The sequence below is a fragment of the Poecilia reticulata genome, chromosome 4 (genome assembly GCF_904066995.2).
Source record: "Poecilia reticulata chromosome 4, P_reticulata-male-v2, whole genome shotgun sequence".
Classification (NCBI taxonomy): Eukaryota; Metazoa; Chordata; class Actinopteri; order Cyprinodontiformes; family Poeciliidae; genus Poecilia; species Poecilia reticulata.
In genome coordinates, this window is record NC_088833.1 from 11,651,400 (window position 1) to 11,663,592 (window position 12,193).

The window sequence follows — 12,193 nt, forward strand, 5'->3', positions numbered from 1 at the left end:
GGGAGGAGATTGATTTTTTTTTTTTAGAGATTATCTGTCTCATGTTAGGACATCAAAAGTTTTAATACGTATGTAAATTTTTTTTTATTTATTTTTTTTTAGATTAGATGCTGCAGCTTTAAGCAGAGGTTTGGTGTGAGAGTCACTACCAGGTGGAGCAGAAGCGAAGCTCCGTCTGTCAAATATTACTACCTGTAGCGCGTAGCAGCGGTTCAGCAGCAAGAGCAGAACCAGCGTCTTACATCGCAGCTCGAAAACTTAAATCATTTTGTGGGTTATTTGTTGAGCTTTCTGACCGTCATGCTAATCCGGGTGAGTGTTTGTAGCTGTGCGCTGCTTTGCCTGCTATCTGATCCTCCGTATGTCTTTTTTACTGCAGTGAGGCTCGATGTAGCCAAACTCCGTCAAGTTTGGCATTGTTTTTATGTCGTATTAGCTTCGTTGTGTAGATGCATTTTGACGTGCTTCAACCCACGTGCTTCAATTTTCCGCTGCAACACGCAAACGCCCCCATTCACTCAGTGCGTTATAGTTGCCCATTGCTTAGGATTTGTTGCTGCGCGTTTGCGCAGAGTGAAGGAAAGATGAGACCAGCTGCACAGCCACGCTGGGAAATAAGATGCAGGTGATCCGTTTGTGTGATCGGCAACAAGAGACCATGATCGCCGATCACCAATCATACACTTTTTCACAAAAATCGGCCGATTATGATCGGTGGCCGATCGATCGGCACACCTCTACTGACAACCATGCACATATTTATAGCTATGGGCAATTTAGAGAAGCCAATTAACCTGACAACAGTCATGTTGCCTCTCCTTGGGCTGTCACCTTAAAGTGGTGGAGGGGTTTGAGTGTCCCAATGATCCTAGGAGCTATGCTGTCTGGGGCTTTATGCCCCTGGTAGGGTCACCCAAGGCAGACAGATCCTAGGTGAGGAACCAGACAAAGCGCAGCCCGAAGACCCCTTATGATGGACACAAACTTTGGACTTGGTTTTCCCTCGCCCGGACGCGGGTCACCGGGGCCCCACTCTGGAGCCAGGCCTGGAGGTGGGGCATGATGGCGAGCGCCTGGTGGCCGGGCTTTTACCCACGGAGCCCGGCCGGGCTCAGCCCGAAGAAGAGACATAGGTCACCCTTCCAATGGGCTCACCACCTGTCAGAGGGGCCAAAGGGGTCAGGTGCATTGTGCTATGGGCAGCGGCCGATGGAGGGGACCCTGGCGGTCTGATCCTTGGCTGCAGAAGCTGGCTCTTGGGACGTGGAACGTCACCTCTCTAGTGGGGAAGGAACCGGAGCTAGTGTGCGAGGCTGAGAGGTTCCGGCTAGAAATAGTCGGCCTCATCTCGACACATGGCTCTGGTTCTGGAACCAGTCTCCTTGAGAGAGGAGCCAGTTGAGGTGGCTCGGGCATCTGGTAAGGATGCCTCCTGGACGCCTCCCTGGTGAGGTGTACTGGGCACGTCCCACCGGGAGGAGGCCTCGGGGAAGACCCAGGACACGCTGGAGGGACTATGTCTCTCGGCTGGCCTGGGAACGCCTTGGGATTCCCCCGGAGGAGCTGGAAGAAGTGGCTGGGGAGAGGGAAGTCTGGGCCTCCCTTCTGAAGCTGCTGCCCCCGTGACCCGACCCCAGATAAGCGGAAGAAAATGGATGGATGGACGGACGGACGGTCGGTCATGTTTTTGGACTGTCCAAAGAAGCTGGAGTACCCAGAGAGAACCCATAGCTGCACAGGGAGAACATGCAAACTTAACACACAAAGGTCTTTGCCTGGATTCCAGCCCAGGACCTGCTGTTCTCTCAGAGTACTCTATCTTCTTCCCACACTAAAAAACATGACTTTTAGGTTTATTGGACTCTCTAAATTGTCATTTTGTATGAGTGAGTGTGATTGGATGTTTGTCCTTCTGTGTCTCTTTGTTGTCCTGTGATGGATTGGCAAACTGTCCAGGGTGTACCCTGCCTCTTCCACATTGACCGCTGGAAACTTTCACCAGACCCCCTGTGACCCTGCAAAGACAAGTTGATGTAGATAATGGATGGATAGATGTTAGTTTGAATTGACCTGCTTTTCCTTATCGCTGCTCTATGCATCATTCTGACTGGAAAATTATTCAAATCTGTGCATGTCGAACAAATCGCCTCATTTGGTTTCAGCAGGTCTGTCCCTGAATTGAGTCAAGCTCCTCAAATTTTGCTTTGGTGAGGAGCCTACAAAGTTATTACATGATGCAAATCAGTGTTTAGACTCGCAGTTTCTCTATCTTTGAGACCACAAACATTTTTACAGTTCGGAGGGACAAACATTAAGCTATACCTTAACTCTACTCTGTAAAGAGAAATGACCCTTAACTTTAAATTAAAGCTGATTCCTGCGCTGTAGCATTAGTGACAGAACCCCCTCCACCCCGGCCTGTGATAACCCTGAGCCCCTTCCAGGAGCTGCGATGCGGGGCCACCTTGGCTCTAAAGCCCAGCAGCGATCCCCCACCTTGCTGATGTCCGTTTCACTTAAGTCGCCAGAAGTGCATTTGCAGCGAAGTCCTAATATGTAAAGGCACAAAGGAAAATCCTGACTTCAAATATTTCTGTCCCAAGCTGCGGCCGCAGACACTCCCCTTCCCCTCACAATGAATGGACCACCGCAGATCTCCTTAACTGCGCCATTTCAATGCAGACTGCTTAGCTGGCCGTTTGATGGCCAGCTCCAAAAAGCCTCTTCTAATGACTCTGCGCACCTAAACTTGAAATACTTTGATATGATTTCCGTCTCTTCATCTCATATCCTCCTTTTCGTCCCTGCCAGCAGATTTGAAGCAGGGGAAGGGGGAGGAGGGGAGTATATTTCATGACCGCTTCGGACTGGAAATTAAGCTCAGCAGCTGCGCAAGGCTTTCCTCTCCACATCTGACCAAGTTAAACTTACTGCCACCTGTTTTTTTTTTTTTTTTTTTTACACCGATCGGCACTTTATTCCTCGGATATATCGCCCGCTGAGTATGTGTCCCCCGGGGCCCCTGGGGCGCTGCTGAAAAGGCTAAACGGGTCAGGCGCAGCGACGTCCCTGTTTAAGTCCTGCTCCCACGATGCTTATCAGCGGTATCGACATCCTGCCCCTCCACCCCATCACCTGGAAGCTGCCAGGACCCAGAAATAAAAAAAACACAGAGAGAGAGAGACAGATGTGTCCGGGATAGAACCGGGCAGCGGTGCAGCTTAATTATCCGTCGATCCGCAGAGATGAGGGGGGGGGGTGGGGGATGCGATCTGTGGTTAATTGGGAATGAAAACCTGCTGGGACTGTCCAATCATACTTAACCCACGCGCAGCCACGGCTCCACGCAGACTTGCGGAAATGCAGATTGATTTTTTTTATTCCTCTGGCAGAGGGCCGCAGATCGATCAGTGATTGATAGATTTGCTGGTTTGTGGTATCAGAGGCCCTAAAGGAGATAAGTGGATATAAAAAGCAACGGTTTATACAGCTAGAGAACAAAAGTGGGAATACTCTATAGATCACTGCTTTAAAATTGGGAAGTTTACCTTTGAGATGCACAAATCTAATAATATTTTTTTCTTCATCCAGTTTTGATCGGTAATCTGAAGATCAACTAGCCTATGCTGCAAAATGTGACAGTTTATTATCTGAATAATAAAATAACCAAAACTAACATCACCAGACATTGGTCTATATGTGCATTTTGACGCACTTCCGATCTAATAAAGATTAGGGATAATGTCGCAGTAAATTAAAATATAATTGAAAAGTCAGTTTATTTACGTGTAAATCATATAGTTTCACTGACTGACCCAAAATCTAGTTTGTTATAAAATCTGAATATAAAGACCATTAAAAATATTTTCTAAAATAAATGTTTTTTTTCCTACGCTATGGGGAAGATTGCTGAATCAGCATCATTTACATTTTCCAGAAGGATGACAAGACACAAAATGCTATTGCTTGGCAAGCTCACTGGTCATAGACTACTGTACCCAAGTATATTACTAGAAAGTCGAGTGGAAGGAAAAAGTGTGGATATGTGCCGAGTTAGTGCCTCAAATCTGTGACATTCACTACATCAGTTAGTTCTTGTTACAATATCCTTTGACCAGAAACATTCTAATCATATTTTCAATGGTAATTAGAAATAGGACTCTGCGATCTAAAGTCTAGAGGAAGAGTGAACAAAAACAAGAAAAAACACAAAATCCAAGTTGCTTCAGGTTCAATGTGAAGTTCCCACGAAGTCCAAAGCCATTGTTTTATTCTGGTAATGTATCATCAGTAAATGCATCCACAATCACGAAGCAAATTAACATATTTCCAATTTGCATAATACCACAACACATCAATACTAAAGCCCAAGATTGTAATTTCAAAGGTTTTAAGTATTTATACAATTTATTTTCACATTTCCTCCAAATCTCAAAGTTCAACTTTTCTGAGCTCAGTAACTTTACTCATCCAGGTGTGCATAAATTCACTAATTTACGTTTACTTTTGTACTGAATGCTGATTTAGCCTCTATTTATCCAATGCTCTGTTTTACTGCGCCTAAAATGCTTTTTTGTTCAGAGTGAAGTTATTTTTCTTCCAGAGGTTCTCCCTGCTGTCTGTCTGGCCCGCGCTCCACCGTGCAGTAGCGCCTGCTCGGTCACTAGAGGGGGGGATCTGCTGCACCTGTTTTCCCTGCATGCATGCATGCATGCGCGCTCCGCTTCTCTCGCCTTCTTCGGTTTCGTTCGGCTATCCTCGGACGGAGCAAGCGGCTTCAGTTAAACCACGCGCCAGCGGTGTCCTCCCATTGGCCTGTCGCCTCTCCGTGTGGGAGGGTCGGCAGTGAGGGGCGGGCGGGACGCACCGTTTATAAGAGGCTGCCTCCCAGCGCCTCGCTGATACTGCGTGGTTCTCACTGGGAAGCTTTGGGGTGCATTTAGAAGGCAATTAGAAACAAAGCAAAGTGGAATTTCTCACCTCTTGCGCACAATTTTACACACAATCAACACGTTAAGGTCAGGAGCGCGACCCGGCGAGGGGGACGATGCCAGCTTCAAGTAGAAATATGGACTGAGGACATCAACAAGGAGCATCTTCTGTCTCCAAGTAAGACCTCCAACTTTCATGCTTCATCTCAGACTTTTGTGAACTTTGAGAACAGGCGTGCCTGCAGAGCAGAGTTTGGATTCCTGGGACTGTTGACACACTTTTACGCACGCCCGCCCACCGCTCGATGTGACCGAGTGCGAAACTTTTGAAGCTGGGCCATGCTGCGGTGACTAGGACTGCAGGAGGAGACGGCCGATGGTTGGAAACTAATTCTGACTAACAAAAACAGAACAACAGAGGGCAATAAATCAGGGGGTGGGGGGGGGAGCACTCTGCAGAGGTGAAGCGAGGACAACACAAGCTGGTGTCTCCAAATTCAGCGGGCTCCAGTTTCAGCCGCTCCGGAGGCTCCTGCTATTAAAGCCTTCATCTGACCTGGGATAAGTTGTCAACAAGAGCTGCGAGCGGAGGCGAACTGGCAGGTGTACAAGTTCATTTACATGCAGACGTATATTCACTCCGCTATATATAGAAGTGGCCTGTGGAACTAGCAGCCTTAAGAAGTTTCTCCTCCCACCCAGCGGGCCTGCAGCAGTTCCACGCACCAGGCGTGTGCGTGTACCTATATATACACCATACAGGCTTTTAATTCCCTCTGCAATTTGCCCGCTGTCGGTTTGGCTGTGAGGCCGGGAGTCGTCGCATGGACTGACATGGCCACCGACCTCGCCATGAGCGCAGAGCTGCCTAACAGCCCTCTGGCCATCGAGTACGTCAACGACTTCGACCTGATGAAGTTCGAGGTGAAAAAGGAGCCGCTGGAGGCCGACCGCTTCTGTCACCGCCTGCCGTCCGGCTCACTGTCCTCCACCCCGATCAGCACACCCTGCTCCTCCGTGCCTTCCTCGCCCAGCTTCTGCGCCCCGAGTCCGGGCGCGCAGCCCAACCAGGGCCTCCCCGGCGGCGTCAACGTCAGCAGCAACAGCAACAACAGCAGCGGCAACAACAATCACAGCAACGCGGGCAAGCCTCAGCTGGAGGACCTGTACTGGATCCCCAGCTACCAGCATCACATCAACCCGGAGGCGCTCAACCTGACCCCGGAGGACGCGGTCGAGGCCCTGATCGGCAACGCGCACCATCACCACCATCACCACCAGGCCTACGATGGCTTCCGCGGGCAGCAGTACGTCGGAGAGGACCTGTCCGCGGCCTCGGCTGTGCACCACCATCAGGCCCACCACCACCACCATCACCACCACCACGGCCACCACACCCGCTTGGAGGACCGCTTCTCGGACGAGCAGCTGGTGAGCATGACGGTGCGGGAGCTGAACCGGCAGCTGCGGGGCTTCAGCAAGGAGGAGGTGATCCGCCTGAAGCAGAAGCGGCGCACCCTGAAGAACCGCGGCTACGCGCAGTCCTGCCGCTTCAAGCGCGTCCAGCAGCGGCACATGCTGGAGACGGAGAAGTGCACCCTGCAGAGCCAGGTGGAGCAGCTGAAGCAGGACGTGGCGCGCCTTGTCAAGGAGCGGGATCTGTACAAGGAGAAGTACGAGAAGCTGGCCAGCCGGACCTACAACTCCGGCGGGCCCGCGAACACGAGAGATCCGTCCGGGAAACAGGCCAGCAACGAGTTCTTCATGTGAGAGAGACATTACCGCGCTCACCTCCACACTCTTCTGACTCTAATCGATCTTTTCTGATTTGTGTTTACAGTTATTCCTCAACAACAACAACAACAAAGACTTTAAATCTCATCTTCTTAACAAATAAAGGTTAGGTGCGCACAAGCGTCACGTCTGTGAGTCTTAAAGATGTTAAACTTCTGTAAGTCCACAACAAACAAGTCAGGTCGGCACATGGGATCACTTTCAGGCTGCAGACTCCTCTCCTGTCAGAAGTCTTATGAACTAATGACTGTCTTAATCCAGAGAGAGCGCCGGGTTTGTGTTAGAACCAGGCAGAAGCAGCAGCAGCACAGACTGCAGGAGGAGAATGCGCTGTGGTGCAGAGACTCTCAGTAATGCAAGTGTAATAGTTTCTCTCCCCCCTCCACCCCCATCTCTCATCCTTTTGCAACCCTGCATGCAGGACATGTATGGTAACCTCCGGCCAAAACCCCATCCACATATGTATGGAAAGCATGACCCATGGGTTCTCCCCAGCCATCCTTCCACTCCTCAGCCATCAGTAAGGCCTGGGTATGCAGAAACCCCCCCCCCCATGAGAGGTGCAAAGAACTGCGGACTGAAATGCAAAAACAATCTGCTTCACTGCGAAACACATGGATGCGTCTTTACCTGCTGTTTTCAATCAGTTTTTTCTATTGTTTTAAAAAAGAAAAGAAAAACGACAAAAAAAGAGATTACCTGAGCCAGATTTTAGACTGTATTTATTTCCACCTGTACATAATGTGTAGAGAAAAAACAAACAAAACAAACAAACAAACAAACAAACAAAAAAAAAAAAAACAAGCAGTGATCTGTGTTAATTTACCTTCTCTCTTTTTAAGGCTTTTGTTGCTTGGATTCTTCGAAATGTCTTAATCCAAAAATGTTTGTATGTTACAGCATGCAAATTGTCTGTGGTATCCTCCTCCTCTTGCTGAACATGTTGAACCTGCACTAAAGAGCAAACTGGAGAAATGTTTCTGTTTTTAACCTGGATGTAAATTTGATTTAAAGGATGGAAAAGGACTGCTGCTAAAACTCTATGCACCAATCTGAAGATTAAAAAGACTTAATGATTTATTTTCTCTCTTTTTTATTTTTATGGTAAATAATGAAAAATGTTGCGGGGGGGAGGGGGCCTGTGGGGTTTCCCCCTGCAGCCCCGACGTCTTAAAGCGAGCTGAAGGGGAGGATGCTTGATTGTTAGGAAAAAACGGGACTTTTTTTTTTTTTTTTTTTTTGCTTGGTGGTACACAGCTGATCATTACTCTGTCAACAGAAGAAGTTCGTGTGTTATCTGCTGCCTAAGATATATGTGCAATATTGTGCAGAAGCGCTCTGGTGTTTGTGGAAAAAAACGAAACCGAGGATTCATGTTCCCGCCAAAAATCTCGGCCAATTAAAAAATAAAAATAAAATATTAAATGAGTAGAATTTGATTAATGGTGATTTGATCTGTCTCTAGACTCAGACTTCTGCACAGTGCTGTGGGTGTATATCTGTACATATGATTTCTATACTTATCTGACGGACCTGTCCTGACGTGTCAACAAGTGGAAAAATCTGCAAAGTGGAAAAAAGTTTGTTGAGAAACTCATGTTTTCGTAATGTTTAATAAAAAGTTCTGTCCCAAATCTGTGGCGCGGCTGCTGTCTGTCGTTGTTACAGCGAAATGTTTTGTCCAAAGATCTAAACTAACTGAAAAACAATTACACAAGTGGCACTTAAATGAGTTGAAGTTTCAGAAATTCATATTTCTGAAACTTACGAAATGTTAAGTTTCTGAACCCCTCCTGCTGACGGAGGGGACTTTTTAAGGCAAGGAGCGACATCGAAACTATTTGGTTTCGAAACAATTAAACGAAACGAAAAATTGAACATTTTAAAATATTATTTACTTCTCATGAACAGAAAATAAATGTCATTTGCAGCTGTAAGCGCAACTTAAAACATTCGTTCTGGACAGTTTTATATCACAGCGGATTGCATTTTTATTTAAATATATTTTTAAACGATTGTTGAAAGGAAGGATATTAATAAAAATATGAATAACAAAAATTCCGCGCATAAAAAGCTATTATTATTATTATTTTTATTATTATTCAAAGATTTTTTTTTTTTAGTCTTCCTTTTTTTTCTACACATTTTTTCGTTTCATTTTAGTTTTTCAGAGGCTGCGGCTGTACTCGTAGCCGGTGATGGAGCTTCTCTCCGCGGGCCGCGCTGACTCTGCCGCCCCGCCGCAGACTGCAGGATGTTGGGGCAGCAGATGCTCCTGCAACATGGCCATGATTTTCAGATATGCAAGTGTGTGTGTTTGTGTGTGTGAAGGACGGGACCATACAAAAAGCGCCCACTCCTCTGTCGCGGTTCCGGCCGCTTATTTACCGGCCTCCGCGCACCTCGAAAGTCGGTGATCGATGTTGGAAGCCCCGCTGGTTCATTACTCTCTGCCCGCCTGCTTCCTCTGAACCAGTGAACACGTGTTCCACGGGGGTAACTTTGTATGACACCTTAGTGGTCCGCGCGTGGCGTGGGACGCACGCACGCACACACTCGCTCTCGTGCCTGTGCCAGAGCTAAATGAAGCTGTTTGTTGGCGCTGGATGGCGCACAGCGCAGCTTGAGACGAGTGCCAGCCCGGGTTGGTGCTGATGTGACTCCGCCGTCAGACCCGGCGGCTTGTGGCTCACTTCAAACACGGATCTTAAACCGCCGTGAAGGAGTGTGTGATTGAGAAATGATGGGTATGTGTGTGTGTGTGTGTGTGTCTCTATACGTGAGTGTGCTGAGACCACTGGGTGGGTACAGGTCAGTGATCCGCTACAGCAGCTATATCTTGCGTTGCTTCGCTGGTCAAAGCTGTGATGTGGCTTTTTTTAGTCAGAAGTTCATCATCATTAATAATTATTGGCAGTTTGAGGCTAGATTGTTGTTGATACTGATTTATCTGCCGTTTTATGTTTGTAAATATCCACTCTTAAGATATGTGTGAGTGCCGTCAGCCTTTGTCACCCTGCCAAACTGAAATGTGTTTTTATCATGATTGAAATCACAGTAAATAGGCTACTTCACATTAAAACAAACTGTTAAAAATGAAATATTTAACCTAACTCCGTTCAATCAGAAGTAATGTATGTGGCATCCACGTTCGGACCAGCAATCAAGTAAATCCCCAGTAAAACCAAACTCGGTAAGTTAAAACAGTCAGTAAAAACGTCTCAGTCTGAGGAAATCTGTGGATTTAGAGATGATCTTCAGTCTGCTCCTGATGTATACAAATCGCTCTTTTTGTTTACTTGCTGTGCAAGCTTCTACACTTTTAATTTGATGAAACATAATTTCCAGTTAATATTTTTGAATGCATCATATGCCAACCACTTTAATAATGTCTTATAGCTGATTGCTTCAAATTTAAAAAAAGCTGCCATTTCTTAGTTTAAAATCAGTCAGTTTCCACTTATCGCCCATGGAGCGATGAGAAAGATGAATGTTTTTGGCTCATATGAGTGCATGCATCTTTCTCATCTCTGCACTTTAACTCTCCAAATTAAATAATTTGCTGAGTCTCTTTATGGGCTGAACGTTCAGCTTTGAGTTGAAATCTTAATTTTCTCCTAATATCTCTTCTCCTGCTCCCTCCTTTCTCTCTTTCTCTCCTCTCCAGCCTCTCCATCACTCTGCTCCTCCTGCTGCTTTTGCTGACTCAGAGGAAACGTTGAGCTGTGTGACAGCCGTCACCTCGCACACAGACGGGGGACTGTGTGTGTGTGTGTGTGTGTGTGTGTGTGTGTGTGTGTGTGTGTGTGTGTGTGTGTGTGTGTGTGTGTGTGTGTGTGTGTGTACCTGGAGCAGGATGTGGTGGTATGCAGTGGCTCTCTCTGTATGTGTGTGTGCGTGTGTGTGTGTGTGTGTGCGTGTGGAAAAGAGAGATATCACTGTGACTACTCTGAGGGCTTTTCTTTCTATAAATCAGGGCAGAGTCCATCTGAGCTCAAACAAAGCGAGTGAGGAGGGATGGAGAGAAACAGAGATGGAAGCGGAGGGGGGGCTGCGGTGCGTCTCTGGCGTCTGCTGCTGCTGAGATTCGACACAGTCAGCGTCTCTTCGGCTCGGCTTACCTACAGTATACCTACACACACACACACATACACACACGCACATCATAAACAGAGTGCAGACAAACAGCAGCTGATGGATTCACATCCTTTTAATCAAACTGATAATGACCTGCTTCCCTTCGTCGTTTCACTGCTGCTGCACGAGTTTCTCCGGATGGAAGCTGTGGGGGATGTTTGTTGGTTCTGTGAATTTGTTTTCAGCACAAAGTTTGCTTGATGGTTTCGCAAGCCCTGAAACTGTTTTTTTTTCTCTCTCTCTCTCTCTTTTTCTGTCTGAGGCATAAGCCGTATCATGTTATTGGCTGTGATACTGGATCCACCAAGATTCTGTCAAATGCTCCCAGGATGCTCTCAGAATTTGGGAAAACCTCTCTTTGTCTTTTATGGTGTTTTGAAAAAAAATCAACTTTGACAGTAAGATGGTCCAACTCTTTAATCAGTCTAAGGGTTTTTTTTTTCAGATCATAAAAAAGTGTTTTGCCTGTATTTGTGTATTAATTATTTTATGCAATTTTTTACCATCTTAACATTTTAATTCTTTTGTCACTTCTGGATGTTTTTACCCTCATGACCAATTTCTTTTTTCACACGTTTAACTGAGCTCTTATTTTGTGTTTGCTCATATAGCTTGTATTAAAGCCCTTCAATAATCTGACTTCACCATCACCATCTACCATCTACTCAGCTGAGAAGATTTCTGGAAACATCCTTCATCAGGACTTTAGTTTTAGCTAAACTTTTCATTTTTATAGAACAGAGATGATCAGAATCTGCAACTCTCCTGATGCCACCAGGTTTATACAAACCTGTGAAAGTGAATGATCTCATTCCGATAGTTTATAACTCCGTAACTTTTCAACATAACTCATAGCTGAAGCCACATCTGCTACAGAATTTACAGAGTTAAATTTTTTGTAGTTTCCTGCTTTGATTATTTCTCTGGACCTTGAGCCCTCTGGGGAAATCCCAGCGTGTTCCTGTACTGGGTCTCCTCTCAATGGGGCATCCCAGGAACACATCAGCAGGACGCATGCAGGACACATCCTGACCAGACACCTGAGCCACCTCAACCAGCTCCTCTCCATATTTAGGATCAGCCACTCTGCTCTGTGTCTCACCCAGAAACTCATTTTATGCAGTAGTCTCTTCAGGCTCTTCAGTAGAGCTGTTGACCATAGATAAGGTTTGGAACGCGGATCCAATAGAGATTTGAGTATCAATTTTGAAAAAAACAAAAAAGAGTTCGTATTTATATTTTGTTTTAAAAAGATGACATGTCAAAATGTTTTCATTCTATTCTCAAATATCTGTGGAAGAACATTGTTTGGCATAATCACTGCCCTTTTC

At 46.4% G+C, this 12,193-nt stretch overlaps 1 protein-coding gene across 1 annotated transcript; it reads left to right on the plus strand.

Annotated features, from left to right (window-relative positions):
- Nucleotides 1-4,884: 4,884 nt before the first annotated feature.
- On the plus strand, nt 4,885-8,359 carry mafaa (MAF bZIP transcription factor Aa). The gene is made up of 2 exons (XM_008406746.3): nt 4,885-6,697; nt 6,772-8,359. Exons 1-2 carry the CDS (start codon nt 5,766-5,768, stop codon nt 6,833-6,835), a joined length of 996 nt encoding a protein of 331 aa, XP_008404968.1. The 5' UTR covers nt 4,885-5,765; the 3' UTR covers nt 6,836-8,359.
- The last annotated feature ends 3,834 nt before the right edge of the window (nt 8,360-12,193 follow it).

What these genes read in the sequence shown, in the direction of transcription:
- mafaa (XM_008406746.3), top strand. Translation starts at nt 5,766, where the DNA reads ATGGCCACCGACCTCGCCATGAGCGCAGAGCTGCCTAACAGCCCTCTG. An exon ending in GCCAGCAACGAGTTCTTCAT is followed by an intron (nt 6,698 to 6,771) that starts GTGAGAGAGACA and finishes TTGTGTTTACAG; the next exon opens with TTATTCCTCAACAACAACAA.